This window comes from Jaculus jaculus, chromosome 5, assembly GCF_020740685.1.
Source record: "Jaculus jaculus isolate mJacJac1 chromosome 5, mJacJac1.mat.Y.cur, whole genome shotgun sequence".
NCBI classification, from domain to species: Eukaryota; Metazoa; Chordata; class Mammalia; order Rodentia; family Dipodidae; genus Jaculus; species Jaculus jaculus.
Genome location: NC_059106.1, coordinates 94,154,912 through 94,170,597, shown reverse-complemented (window position 1 = coordinate 94,170,597; position 15,686 = coordinate 94,154,912). Strand labels below are relative to the sequence as shown.

Sequence of the window (15,686 nt, the reverse complement as noted above, 5' to 3'; positions counted from 1 at the left end):
TCTTGATGTACCTTGCACGTGATTGGGCAGACCAGTCGCATTTACCATCCAGCCTTGCTGACCCCCATGGACTCTGGATGGCCCAGTCACCATTCCTGCCCAGTCCATCTGAGCCCAGTGCACAGTGGCCATCTCAATCTCCACTACCCCATCCCACCACCAAACACAGACAAGGCTAGTGTCTCCACTCTAGCCCTTCTGAATTCCGTGGGTGATCACCTCTCCCATTCACTGCTGCTCCCCCAACCTTGGCCAGCAGGGTAGTTTCCCAAGAACTAGGCTTTCTGAAGCAGACCACAGAGAAAAAGAAATAGCACAAAAAAATCAGATACAAGTAAATCCAGCTAGATTGCTCAGTCCCATAATGGATGTCTCGAATCAAAATATGGAAGAAACAATAGGATCAGAACCCCAAAATGAAGAAATGAACTAAGGAACCAATACTAGAAAGGGGAGAAATTCAGACCAAAGGCATGGAGAACTTATTCAACAAAATTATTGAAGAAAACTTCCCCACTCTCTCAAAAGAAAGTCCCATCAAGTGACAAGAAGCTAACAGAACTCCAAACACATTGGACCAAAGGAAAAATTCTCCAAGACATATTATCATTAAGAACCTAAACATTGATACCAAAGAGCAGGTAGGGAGAAACAACACATTACAAATAAAGATAACCCAAACAGAATTATTTCAGACTTCTGAATGGACACCTGAAAGCCAGAAGGGCCTGGCATGAAACATGGCAAGTCTAAGAACCTAGGGTTTACAAGCCAAACTACTCCATCCAGCAAATGTAGCCCTCATAATAGATGGTGAAAGCAAAATTTTCCATGATAAAGCTCTGCTTTACAACATAAGAACAAAAAGCCAAACCTGCAGAGAATACTTCATGGAATTCTCCACACAGAAATCAAATAACCAATATCAAATGCCTTCAAGAAGCAGATCAAAAAAACCAAACTCAGAGCAGGAAAAAAAAAAAAGCCCACAAAATCCAAGAACACACCAAACCACATAATGCACCTAATATGGCAGGGATTAAATCAAACCTCACCTCACAGTTGTTACCATAAATATTAATAGCCTTAATTCACCCATCAAGATAAATAAGCTAACAGGGTGGATAAGAAAATTAGACCCCTCAATCTGCTGTCTTAAAGAAACCCACCATACCACTAAAGACACCTCCTTGGGGTGAAAGGGTGGAAAATGATATTCCAAGCAAATAGAAATAAGAAACACAAAGGCAGAGACTTCTGGTTTAGATGGCAGCGTATGTACCATGCCAAAGCAGCTGGGGGGGGAAAAGACCAAAAAAACTCAACAAAATACACACTTTTACAAAAAGTGAGGTATATAGGAAATTGAAGCAGCAGCGGAGAAGTAGAAGAGATCCAGAGCATCCAGAGCCCACACAGGCCGGCAGAAGCGGCCCCAGCAGCTCTGCCAACAGCAGTGGTGGCGGCACACCAGAAAGCTGCCAGGCTTGGCTCCAGCTGCAGGAAAAGCCAGGTGGGGGGGGTGCTTCCACTCACACTGGCGCTCTCCGCAACTCAGGGTAGAGTGGCAGTGAGCAACAGAGGAGCAGACAACAAGGTAGAAGAACACGTGGAACAGCCAGAGAACCAGAGCAGCTGCGGATCCCTCCCCTCACCCAACGCCTGAGCCCAACCCCAGCAAACAGAGCAGCATCCCAGGACCCGGCCATGCCAACTTGGGACGGCAGCGGGACCCAAGAAGGAGCAGAGTCCGGAAGCAACATCAGCGCCTCTGGCACCGGTAACAGTGGCCCCAGCAGCAGAGCCAGCAGCAGCAGACAGTAGCAGCAGCAGCACCAGACTCAGCAGCAACAGCTTCAGTGGCAGCAGTGGCAGTGGACCCAGCAGCAGCAGCTTCAGCAGCAGCAGAGGCTCCAGAAGTGGAAGATACAGCAGCAGCAGAGGCAGCAGCAGTGGTGGGCCCAGCAGCAGCAGCTTCAGCTGCTGACAGACCCAGCAGAGGCTGCTTTAGCAGCAGCAGTTCCAGCAGCAGGGCTGCTGATCTGCAGGGCCATAGTTGCCAGGCTTAGTTTGCCCTGCAGGAAAAGCCAGTGCCCAGCTCCAGACATCATATCAGCAGCCTGACAACCCAGGCAGCAACTTGACTGAGACCATAATTATCCAAGGTAACTGGGATTGCACCAGGGAAGGGTCTCACTTGAACAAAGCTGACTTGGATCCCTCAACAGATCAGAAATCTTAACCTCTATGTTGATAGGGGATCTGGTTGTTATAATAACTGCTCTGGCAAACATACTTGGCGCTGTTTTTGATTGAATCAGTACAGTGTTTAGTTAACTTTTAGAATCTACCTGTATTTTATTCCACACAGCCTACACGAATACTCCCATAGCAAGGAAACTCAACCACTAGGAGCACCTTTGTAGATACTCTGAGAGTCTTAAGAGCCACACCTAACACCTTAAGCTCCTACCCTGAAAATTTATAACATCAAATCAATTAATACAGCTAAGAATACCCAGCTAGCTAGAAAATCCAAGCTTTAACTTAATTCAAGATGCAAAAATATATACATTATAACACAAGAAACACTAAAAACCAAGAGGATATAAATCCACCTAAAATTAGTAATGCATCAAAAATGACCTCCAGTGAGAACGAGATAGAGGAAATGCCTGAGAAAGATTTCAAAGGAATGATAGTAAGTATGTTCAAAGAAGTCAGAGAACAAATCAAAGGAGTCAAACAGGAACTCAAAGAGGAAATCAAAGGAATCAAAGAAGATGCAGGACACCAATTTAATGAAATAAAGAAGGCAATACAAGACATAAATAAGGAAATAGAAATAATAAAGAAAAACCAGTCAGAATTACTAGCAATGAAGAACACAGTTAATGAAATAAAAAACTCTGTAGAAAATCTCACCAGTAGAATGGATGGAGGAGAGGACAGAATATCTAAGCTAGAAGACCAGGTGGCAGATCTAATACAGGCCAACAAAGAAAAAGACAAAGTTATAGAAAAGAATGAGTGGTAATTTCAAGATATTTGGGACACTATGAAAAGATCCAATATAAGAATTCAGGACATAGTAGAAGAAGAATTCAACTCCAAAGGCATAGTAGGCATCTTCAACAAAATCATAGAAGAAAATTTCCGCCAAATTGGAAAAGAGGTGCCAATGCAGATACAGGAAGCCTTTAGAACACCAGCCAGACAAAACCTAGAAAGAACCTCTCCTTGCCATATTTTAATCAACTTCCAAACACACACACCAAAGAAAAAATATTGAAAGCAGATAGAGAGAAAAACCAAGTTACCTACAAAAGCAAGCCCATCAGGATTACAGCAGATTATTCAACACAAACTTTTAAAGCCAGAAGAGCATGGAGTGATATATTCCAAGTTCTGAAAGATAACAACTGTCAACCAAGGTTACTTTATCCTGAAAAGTTATCCATTCAAATAAATGGAGAAATAAAGACATTCCATGACAAAAGCAGGTTAAAGGAGTATTTGAAGACAAAACCAGCTCTACAGAAAATACTTGATAGAATCCTCCATGCTGAAGAAAAGAAAAAGCACATGTATAAGGAACATAGAAAAAACAAGCAATACTCAAATACTAGTTAACACAAGAGAGCATAGGTAGAACCAGAACCAAACACAAAAAAAATGGCAAACATAAATAAACACCTTTCAATAATATCTCTTAATATCAATGGCCTCAATGCCCCAATGAAAGACATAGGTTTGCAGACTGGGTTAAAAAGCAAGATCCTAAAATTTGTTGTCTCCAAGAAGCTCACCATTCTACAAAGGATAGACATTATCTTAGGGTGAAAGGTTGGAAGACGGTATTTCAAGCAAATGAGCCTAGAAAACATGCAGGGGTTGCTATCCTAATATCTGACAAGGTAGACTTCAGTCCAACGTTAGTCAAGAAAGATAAGGAATGTCACTTTATATTGATTAAGGGCACCCTCCAACAGGAGGACATTACAATTCTAAACATATATGCACCTAACATGGGGGCTCCCAATTTAATCAAACAAACACTATTAGAACTAAGGTCACAGATAACACCAAACACAGTGGTGGTGGGTGACTTTTACACCCCACTCTCATCAATGGACAGGTCATCCCAGGAAAAAATAAACAGAGAGGCATCTGGAATAAATGAGGTCATAGAAGGAATGGACCTCACAGATATATACAGGACATTTCATCCAAAGGCTGAAGAATATACATTCTTATCAGCAGCACATGGAACATTCTCTAAAATAGACCATATATTAGGACACAAAGCAAATCTTAACAAATTCAGGAAAATTGAAATAATTCCTTGCATTCTCTCTGACCACAATGGAATTAAACTACAAATCAGTAGCAAGAAAGGCTATAGAGCATACACAAAATCATGGAAACTAAACAATACACTACTAAATGATGAATGGGTCAATGAAGAAATCAAGAAGGAAATCAAAAAAATTTATAGAGTCAAACGATGATGAGAACACAACATATCAAAATCTCTGGGACACAATGAAGGCAGTTCTAAGAGATTTATAGCCTTAAGTGCCTATATTAACAAATTAGAAAGGTCACAAGTAAATGACCTAATGCTTCACCTTAAAGCCTTAGAGCCTTGGAAAAAGAAGAACAAGGCAAACCGAAAATCAGGAGGTGGGAAGAAATAATAAAGATTAGGGCAGAAATTAATGAAATAGAAACAACAAAAAAAAAAGTCCAAAGAATTATTGAAAATAAGAGTAGGTTCTTTGAAAGGATAAACAAGATTGATAAACCCTGTGGAGATCTGCGATGTGCCATGCCCTAAAGATGGCGTCGGCTTCTGCCTTCCGCTAGCCCGATAGCGAGCACTCTCTGGGATGAACAAGTCCTTATTTGGCTGAGGCTGCTTAACTAATTCTGCTTCCTTAATCGTGGACCTATCTGCATTGGCCATGTGGCTCACTAGGATTGGCTAGCGCAGGACTACTTAGCTTGTGGGTTGGCTCTCCCCGGGGTCAGAAGATTGTTCAAGGTTCCTGAATAAACTGCTTAAAGAAGAGCTCTCGGGTCGTGTCATTCTTGCTGGTCGAGGTGCTCGTGACAAAACCCTTAGCAAATCTGACCAAAAGAGAGAGAGAAGAGACACAAATTAATAAAATCAGAGATGAAAAAGGTAGTATCACAACAGATTCCAGAGAAATACAAAAAATCATAAGTACATTCTATAAAAGCATATACTCTACAAAGTATGAAAATCTGAAAGAAATGGATGCTTTCCTTGATTTATATGACCTGCCTAAATTAAATCAAAATGAGATTAATCACTTAAATAAACCTATAACAAACATGGAGATCCCAACAGTTATCAATAATCTCCCAACTAAAAAAAGCCCAGGCCCAGTTGGATTCACTGCTGAATTTTACCAGACCTTTAAGGAAGAGCTAACACCATTGCTTCTTAAGCTTTTCCAGGAAATAGAAAAAGAAGGAATTCTACCAAGCTCCTTCTATGAGGTTCACCATGATCAACAACATCACCATGATACCAAAACCAGGCAAAGATAGAAGAAAAAAAGAAAATTACAGACCAATCTCCCTCATGAACATAGATGCAAAAATTCTCAACAAAATATTGGCAAACAGAATACAAGAGTATATCAAAAAGATCATTCACCTTGACCAAGTAGGCTTTATCCCAGAGATGCAGGGATGGTTCAATATACGCAAATCTATAAATGTAATACACTATATAAACAGGTTGAAGGCCAAAACTCACATGCTCATCTCATTGGATGCAGAGAAAGCATTTGACAAAATCCAACATCCCTTCATGATAAAAGTCTACAGAGACGGGGAAAAAAGGAACATACCTCAATATAATAAAGGCTATTTATGACAAGCCTACAGCCAACATATTACTAAATGGGGAAAATCTGGAGACTTTTCCACTAAAATCAGGAACAAGACAAGGGTTTCCACTGTCCCCACTTCTATTTAATATAGTTTTGGAAGTCTTAGCCATAGCAATAAGGCAAGAGACACACATAAAAGGGATACAAATTGGAAAGGAAGAGATCAAGTTATCATTATTTGCAGAAGACATGATTCTATACATAAAGGACCCTAAAGACTCTACTAGCAAACTGTTAGAGCTGATCAAAACCTACAGCCATGTCACAGGATATAAAATATATACACAGAAATAAGTAGCCTTCATATATGCTAACAACAAACACACAGAGGATGAAATCAGAGAATCATTACCATTCATAATTGCATCAAAAAAATAAATAAATAAAGTACCTTGGAATAAACCTAACCAATGAAGTAAAGAATCTCTATAATGAGAACTTTAAAACTCAAGTGAGAATTTGCAGAAGACATTACAATGTGGAGAAACATCCCTTGTTCCTGAATTGGAAGAATCAATATTGTAAAAATGGCAATCTTACCAAAAGCAATCTACACATTTAATGCAATCCCTATCAAAATTCAAAAGACATTCTTCATGGAATTAGAAAAAGAACAATCCAAAAATTCATTTGGAATCACAAAAACCTCGAATATCTGAAATAATACTGAGCATCAAAAATAAGGCTGATGGTATCAACATATCTGATTTTAACCTATACTACAGAGCCATAGTAACAAAAACAGCATGGTACTGGCACAAAAACAGACATGTAGATCAGTGGAACAGAATAGAGGACCCAGATGTAAGCCCAAGTAGCTATAGCCACCTGATATTCGATAAAAATGCCCAAAATACTCATTGGAGAAAAGACAGCCTGTTCAGCAAATGGTGTTGGGAAAACTTGATATATATCTGCAGAAGGATGAAAATAGATTCTTCTCTCTTGCCATGCACAAGAATTAAGTCCAAATGGATTAAAGACCTTAACATCAGACCTGAAACTCTAAAACTGCTAGAGGAAAAAGTAGGGGAAACCCTCCAACATATTGGTCTTGGCAAAGACTTTCTGAATACAACCCCAATTGCTCAGGCAATAAAACCACAGATTAATCACTGGGACCTCATGAAATTACAAAGATTTTGCTCTGCAAAGGACACAGTGAAAAAAGCAAAGAGGCAACCTACAGAATGGGAAAACATCTTCACCAGCTATATATCTCATAAAGGATTAATATCTAGAATATACAAAGAACTCAAAACGTTAAATAATAAGGAATCAAACAAGCCAATCATAAAATGGGCTATGGAGCTAAATAGAGCATTCTCAAAGGAAGAAATATGAATGGCATATAAGTTTCTAAAAAAAATGTTCTACATCCCTAGTCATCAGGGAAATGCAGATTAAAACTACATTGAGATTCCGTCTCACTCCTGTCAGATTGGCCGCCATCATGAAAACAAATGATCATAACTGTTGGTGGGATGTGGAAAAAGAGGAATACTTCTACCCATCTATAGCACTCCTAGGCATATATCCTAAGGACTCATCTCATTTCCTTAGAAGTACGTGCTCAACCATGTTCATTGCTGCTCAATTTAGAATAGCTGGGAAATGGAACCAGCCTAGATGTCCCTCAGCTGATGAGTGGATAATGACGATGTGGCACATTTATAAAATGGAGTTCTACTCAGCAGTAAAGAAAAATGAAGTTATGAAATTTGCAGAAAGATGGATGGACCTGGAAAGGATTACACTAAGTGAGGTAACCCAGGCCCAGAAAGCCAAACGCCACATGTTCTCTCTCATATGTGGATCCTAGCTACAGATGACTGGGCTTCTGCGTGAGAATGAAATTACTGAGTAGCAGAGGCCAGTAAGTTAAAAAGGAGACATAAAGGGGAGAAAGGAAGGGAGGAGGATACTTAATAGGTTGATATTGTATATATGTAAGTACAATGGTTGTGATGGGGAGATAATATGATGAAGAATGGAATTTCAAAGGAGAAAGTGTGGGGTGGAAGGGAGGGAATTAACATGGGATATTTTTTTATAATCATGGAAAATGCTAATAAAAAAGAAACATGAAGGCATAGCTATACTAATATTGGATAAAATAGTCTTCAAACCAAAAGTAAACAAAACAGGCAAGGAAGGCCACTTTTTACTTATCAAGAGAATGATCCAACAAGAGGATTTCACAATCATCCATTTTTTATGCACAAAACATGGATGCACCACAATTCATAAAACAAAACCTGCTTGACAACAAAACAGAAGTAACTAACAACACCAACATATTTGGGAACTTCAATACTATCAGCAATAGATAGAGCATACAAACAGAAAATTAATAGGGAAGTGAGAGAGCTCAACAAAACCATATGTCAATTAGACCTAACAGACACTTCCAGAACATTCTACCCCAAATCCACAGGCTACACTTTCTCCTCAGTAGCCCATGGAACCTTCTCTAAAATAGATCATATACTGGGTCATAAAGCCTATCTCCAAATACTTAGGAAGATCGAGATAATTTCCTGCAGATCACACTGCTGTATTGTTAGAAATTAGCAACAAAAGATGCACCAGAAACCCACCAGCTCCTGGAAATTGAGCAACACAATTTTAAACAATAAATGGTTAGTGAATGAAATAAAAAAGGAAAATGCAAACTTTGTAGAAATGAATGATGATGAGAACACATTGTACCAAAACTTATGGGACACAATGAAGGTGGTCCCTGGGGGGTGGAGATCACAGAACTATATGCCTTCATAACAAAGACAGAGAAATCACAAATTGATAACCTAACCATCTACCTAAAGGCACTGGAAATGCAAGAAGAAAAAATAAATAAATAAATAAATAAATAAAAGCTCCAGACAAAAAGAAATAATTAAGATCAGAGCAGAAATTAATGAATTGGAAACTAAGAAAACAGCTAAGAAAATTGATGAAACAAAGACTTGGCTTTTTGAAAAAATAAGCAAGATTGAAAAATCCCTAGCCAATTTGACCAATTAAATAGAAAAAAGGAGATATTTCAAATTAACAAAATTAGAAATGAAAAAGGAGAGATCACAACAAAGTGAAATTGAGAGAATCATCAGGACTTATTTCAAAAACTGCTACTCCATCAAACTGGAAAATATGGAGGAAATGGATGAATTCCTAGACTCATACCACCTACCAAAGCTAATCTCACAGCAGATTAATCTCCAAAATAAACCTATCACATCCATAGAGAATGAAAAACTAATCAAAAACCTTGGGGGCTGGAGAGATGGCTTAGCGGTTAAGCGCTTGCCTGTGAAGCCTAAGGACCCCAGTTTGAGGCTCAATTTCCCAGGACCCACGTTAGCCAGATGCACAAGGGGGCGCACGCATCTGGAGTTCATTTGTAGTGGCTGGTAGCCCTGGTGCGCCCATTCTCTCTCTCTCTCTCTCTCTCTCTCTCTCTCTCTCTCTCTCTGCCTCGTTCTCTGTCTGTTGCTCTCAAATAAATGAATAAAAATTAAAAAAAAAAAAACCTCCCCAAAAGAAATGTCCAAGACCACATGGTTTCTCAGTTGAATTCTATCAAACCTTCCTGGAAGAACTGAAAACATTTTTTCTCAAACTGTCACACAATTGGACAACAAGAAAAGCTCCCCAACTCTTATGAAGCTAGTATCACCCTGGTACCAAAGCCAGGCAGAGATGCTACAAGAAAAGAAAACTATAGTCCTATTTCCCTGATGAGCTTAGATGCAAAGATCCTGGACAAAATCCTCACAAATAAAATTCAACAACATATAAAGAGCATTACCCATCTTGATTAAGCAGGCTTCATCCCAGAAACACAGGGGTGGTTCAACATACAGAAATCTATAAATGTAATATACCACATAAATAAGCTTAAACACAAAAACCACATGGTCATTTCAATAGATACAGAAAAGGCCTTTGACAAAATGCAGCATCACTTCATTATCAACACAATGGAGCAAATAGGCATGGACTATTTATATCTCAACATAATAAAGGCTATATGTAAAGCTCCTAAAGCCCAAATGATACTTAATGGGGAGAGAATGAAGGAATTCCTATTGATATCAGGAACAAATAAGGTGTGTCCACTCTCACCTCTGCTCTTCAACATAGTACTGGAAGTCCTAGCTCAAGCAATAAGACAGGAAAAAGAAATAAAAGGGATAAAAGTTTAAAGGAAAAAGTTAAGTTAGCCCTATTGGCAGATGGCATGATTCTATACATAAGAGATGTAAGAACCTCCATCTCAAAATTCTTAAAGTAATTAACTCCTTCAGCAAAGTAGCAGGATACAAAATCAATGCACAAAAAATCAGTATCCTTTCTATATGCAAATTATACAGATACAGATAAATAAATACGTGACATTGTACCATTTTAAGTAGCAACAAAAAATAACTTATAATAACATTAACAAAGGATGTGAAAGACCTACACAATGAAAATATAAAAACACTCAAGAAAGAAATTGAGGAGGACTTGAGAAAATGGAAAGACTTCCCATGCTCCTCAATAGGCAGAATTAAGATTGTGAAAATAGAAAACTTACCAAAGGCAATATAAAGAGTTAATGCAATACCAATGAAAATTCCAACATTTTTCTTCACAGAGATAGAGAAAATGATCTCAAAATTCATATGGAATGGCAGAAGGCCTTGGATATTTGAGCATAACCTCAGTAAAAGAAACACCTCTGTAGGCAACACTATGCCTGATCTAAAGCTATATTGCAAAGCTATAGTAATAAAAACAAAATGGTACTGGCATAAAAACAGGATTACAGACCAATGGAACATAATCAAAAAACAGAACAGGGAAAACAGTAGCAGCCAGAAAGGGTGGCAGGTTAATCACCATGAGGGGAACACTGAAGACAGCCTTGAAAGAAATGGATGTACAAAACTGGGACACGGAGAGGAGCATAGGCCGGCTAGACACTAGAGCTTGGGAATTTCAGAGCAGAGTGCCCTATGCTTCACAGGAGTGGAATTTGCTGGCTTCTGAAACACTAAGAGGGTGAGAAGGCAGGCTGAACAAGACCCCCAAGAACAAGGATAAGAAAATTCTTTCATTCCCAAGAGTTCAGAAGACTTAGACTTTTCAGAAGGCAGGTGGGAAAGGAGCAATCAAGGTTTCTGAGAAAACTGAGTTGGACTCCTCCCTGACCCCTCACTGTGGTAGGATGAATGTTGAGGTGGCACACAGTGAACTAAACCCCAACACTCGAGTGATGAATAGTCGGGGCATCTGGCTGGCTTATGCCATCTTGGTAGGACTGCTGCATATGGTTCTACTCAGCATCCCCTTCTTCTTCAGCATTCCTGTTGTCTGGACCCTGACCAATGTCATCCACAACTTGTACAGTTTCTTGAGCTAAGGAACTACTTTTGGGGGCTGGGAGATGGTTTAGTGGTTAAAGGCACTTGCTTACAATGCCTGTCATCCCGGGTTTGATTCTCCAGTACCCACGTAAAACCAGATGCATAACGTGGTACATGCATGTGAAGTTCATTTGCAGTGGCAAGAGGCCCAGGCAATGTATATCTTCTTACACACTGTGAAAAGGACACCCTTTGAGACTTCTGTCCAAGGAAAGGCTTGGCTTTTTATACACTGGGAACAAATGGACTATGGACTCCAGTTTACCTCTTCCCGCAAATTTCTGAGCATCTCTCCTATTGTACTCTACCTCCTAGCCAGCTTCTATACCAAGTATGATGCTGCTCGTTTCCTCATCAACACTGCCTCACTGCTCAGCATACTGCTGCCTAAATTACCCCAATTCCATGGGGTTCATCTCTTTGGCATCAACAAATACTGAGGAATGGATTGAAGAGACCTCCACAGGTATTGAGAGAAGGCTCTGGAACAAAGAGCTATAACATTGTCACCATCTCCATACTATTATCTGTATCTTGGAAGCCTGAGAATCATACCAACTTTCCCAAACTCCAAGACTAGAAGAAATTGGAAAAAGGGGGCTCCTGAGCCAGCTCTGATAGAGTTAAGAATCTCTGAATCAGGAAAAGGTAGATGTTGTTATGGGTTATACTACTCTCCTGTGTAACAAGAAGCCTTCATGTCTGTAAAAAAAAAAAAAAAAAAAAAAAAAAAAAAACCACAAAAAACAAACAAACAAACAAAAAAGTAAAGAGTCAAACAACCCACTCAAAAAATGGGGCAAATAATTAGACAGGAAATTCTCAGAGGAAGAAATGCAAATGCAAACACATACTTAAGAAAATGTTCATCATCCCTAATCATTAGGGAAATGCAAATTAAAACAACTATGAGATTCCACCTTACCCCAGTAAGGATAGCAAACATTAAAAATCTAATGACAACAAATGCTGGTGAGGCTTTGGAAAAATAGGAAACCTCATTCACTGTTGGTGGGAATATAAGATGGTACAACCACTATGGAAAGCAATACAGATACTCCTAAAAAGGTTGACTATAGAGACCCAGTTATTCCCTTACTGGGCATTTATCCTCAAACCTCCATGCCCCAGTTCAAAGAGATTTGCTCAACCATGTTTATAGCTGCTTAATTCATAATAGCTAAGAGCTGGAATCAACCCAGATGCCCATCATTAGACAAATGGATAACCAACATGTGGTATATCTACACAATGGTATTCTACACAGCAGTAAGGAAAAATGACACAATGAAATTTAAAGAAAAATGGTCAAACCTGAAATAGATCATTCTCAGCCAACTCACCCAATCACAGAAAGATTATTCTCACATGGTCTCACTCATCTGTGGCTCTTAACCTGAATCTGTACAAAATGCTGGCAGGACTGAACAATAGGGAGGGGGGTAGAGGGTAAGGGTGAGAGCAGGGACACAAAGCTGGATCCAAATATGAATAGTAGCATAAAATTCTACATCCTAAAAGACAGACTAAGTGATTGAACCTTCATTGGGTTCTTAGAGGGAACACCTGAATCATAGGGCCCTGGAAGAGGGTATGACGAAGAGTGACATTAATCTTCTCCTGCTCCTCTTTCTTGCTCCCTCTTCTCTCTATCTCTTTTATGTTACTTGTCCTTTTCTTCCTTCTTTTCCTTGGTGCTGGCCTATAACTCCCAGTACCAGCATGTGACTAACATTTACAATGAACTGTTGATCAGAGAGACCTACAAGTTTTTTGAAAAGAAGACAGATTTCTGTCAGAGTGCTTGAAGACCCACCAAAGGTTAGTGATAAGACCCTACTGCTGAAGACACCATATGCTGTTGATAAAGAACATGGAGAAACCTGGCTGGAAACTGGAAGAGAGTCAGTCCCCAGACAGTTATCTCCTCTAGTGCCAGAAGGTGCTACATGAGTGACTGGGAGAAAATTGACAACATCTGTCCAAGCAACTTGTGGTTGAAGCTACTCAGCAGCAAACAACCTGACATGATGCTCACACAAGTGAAATAGTGGCACATAGCCATGGTGGGTAACCAACTGCTCTTGATTTGGTTAGCTGATTTGTTCAGTGGAATGGAACCCATAGCTGGAGCTGGGAAACAAGTCAGAACCACATCCAAAACATGAACCTGCTGTTCGTTATCAAGTTCCTACCAAACATGGGCTATAAGAGGGCCTACACCTATTAAATTCTCTCTAAAATAATGTTTATCCTATTTAACTGGTTCTGATTTCACTTTATGTTAGAGAATTTGCTTCTCTTTTTCAAATGGATGCAGATCCTGAGGAGAGTATCAGCCCATCACACCTCACTGGGGCACCTTCTAAAACCAAGAGTAATTGGGGAAATGAGCAAGAATGCAGCTTTCTTGGTGAACCTGGGACCAGCACAAAGGTGAAGGAGATAGACACAAAAAGAACATTGAACTCCTACAAAACCAGATATCCAGAGACACAGAGGCTTCCAAGACCTCATCACTGATGTAGACCTAAAATGAACCTATCGTGGCTCAGGGAAATTTGGGGAAGAAGGGGCAGAAATATTGTTAGAGCCACATGTTGGGACATGCACATTTACCCATTACTGATGGCGAACTCCACAATGCACAACCCACAATCCTCAACAAGGAGGATTGCTGCAGAGGGGAGAGAACAGGGAGAAGGCTAATGATGGTACCAACATGGCTGTATACACACTGTGTATATAACTAATAAAAAAAAAAAATCTTGCCAGGGTTGAAGAGATAGCTTAGCAGTTAAGGCACTTGACTGTGAAGCCTAAGGACTCATGTTCAACTCTCCAAGTCCCTCATAAGCCAGAAACACATGTGTAAAAGATAGTATATGTGTCTAGAGTTCAACTGCAGTGGCTGGAGGCCCTGGTATGCCAATTCTCTCTCTAGTCTCTCTAATTAAAAAAAAAAAAAAAAGATTCTAGGGCTGGAGGGATTGCTAAGTGGTTAAGGCACTTGCCTGAAAAGCCAAGGGACCCAGGTTCTACTCCCCAGGACCCATGTTAGCCAGCTGCACAAGGGGACACATGCATCTGGAGTTTGTTTGCAGTAGCTGGATGCCCTGGCATGCCCATTCTCTCTCTCTCTCTTTCTCTGTCAAATAAATAAATAAATTTTTTAAAAGATTTTTAAAAAAGAAAGTATTATTGGATAATTTTAAAATATTTTGTTATTTATTTTGTTTGAGAGAGAGAGAAACATAGAGAGGGAGAGAAAGAGAGAGAGAGAGAGAGAGAATGGGAATGCCAGAGCTTCTAGCCTCTGTAAATAATCTCCAGAAGCATGTGCCACCTCATGCATCTGACCTATGTGGATACTATGGAATCAAACCTGAGTACTTAGGCTTCACAGACAAGTGCCTTAACTACTAAGGCATTTCTCCAGCCCTAACTAATCTTTGCAATGTTAAGCATTTACTTATGTTGCAGCCAAAAGTCCTTATATGCATTCTAAGGGTAATTAAAAAAAAAAAAGATACCCTGACTCTTTCATCCTTGTTGAGTCTGGAGTTCTATTGAATGTTACAGTAGCCAAACGTGATTATTTAAATTCAAATTTAATTGCATTGACACTAAATAAAATTGGAAATTTAACTTCTTAATCATAGTAGCCACACTGTAAGTTGTCTATTGCTGCATGTGGTCACTATGAAGGGAAGGGCCATAAGAGAAGATTTTCCTCATTGAACAGCATTGGTTTAGAATGACCAACAAAGGCATTTCAAACACAACAGACTTAAGTGATGTGTGCAGGATAAGCTGCATTTAGGTGTATTCATCCCTGTGGGTACAGTAAATTGGAAGATGTATTCATCTTCTAGACTTAGTTCTTGCATGTAGCATTTTTTTGCCCCTACTCTATTCCCATTTGCCCAATTAACTCTTTATTTCTCAAGCATTTATTTGAGCATGGTGGCACATTGTCTGGTACAGAGTAAGGAAAAAAGGAAAATGTATTAGAGGACATGCTAACATTTGAGCAATAAAACCCTGGAATTTGGGGCTTAGAAGTTCTCACATGGTAAGAAGTGCTAAAGTTTCACTTTAGAAAAAGAAAAAGCCTCAACAGAGTTGATTTCTGCTTTCTCTGGCAAGCCTTAACTTCCTGGTTCGAAGAAAAGACATGTATAAATGAAGCCCACAAGGCTTCCATGACATCAAATCACTCTTACAGTACAACATTTTGATGAGTTGAGTGTAAATGAACCAGAAACATATGGATTAAATTTCCCTGATGAAAGTAATAAGTTAGAAAAATTGAGGGGGTACACTGCCTGGGAAAATGCATTTA

The 15,686-nt window shown here is 39.5% G+C and overlaps 1 protein-coding gene across 1 annotated transcript; it reads left to right on the top strand.

Moving 5' to 3' along the window:
• Nucleotides 1-11,142: 11,142 nt before the first annotated feature.
• Nucleotides 11,143-11,807, top strand: LOC101593531 (ORM1-like protein 2). Its single transcript, XM_004663200.2, has 2 exons — nucleotides 11,143-11,323; nucleotides 11,486-11,807. Exons 1-2 carry the CDS (start codon nucleotides 11,143-11,145, stop codon nucleotides 11,779-11,781), a joined length of 477 nt encoding a protein of 158 aa, XP_004663257.2. The 3' UTR covers nucleotides 11,782-11,807.
• The last annotated feature ends 3,879 nt before the right edge of the window (nucleotides 11,808-15,686 follow it).

Coding starts and splice junctions, on each gene's coding strand:
- LOC101593531 (XM_004663200.2), top strand. CDS start 11,143: ATGAATGTTGAGGTGGCACACAGTGAACTAAACCCCAACACTCGAGTG. Junction 11,324..11,485: donor TGTCATCCACAACTTGTACA/GTTTCTTGAGCT, acceptor TGCAGTGGCAAG/AGGCCCAGGCAATGTATATC.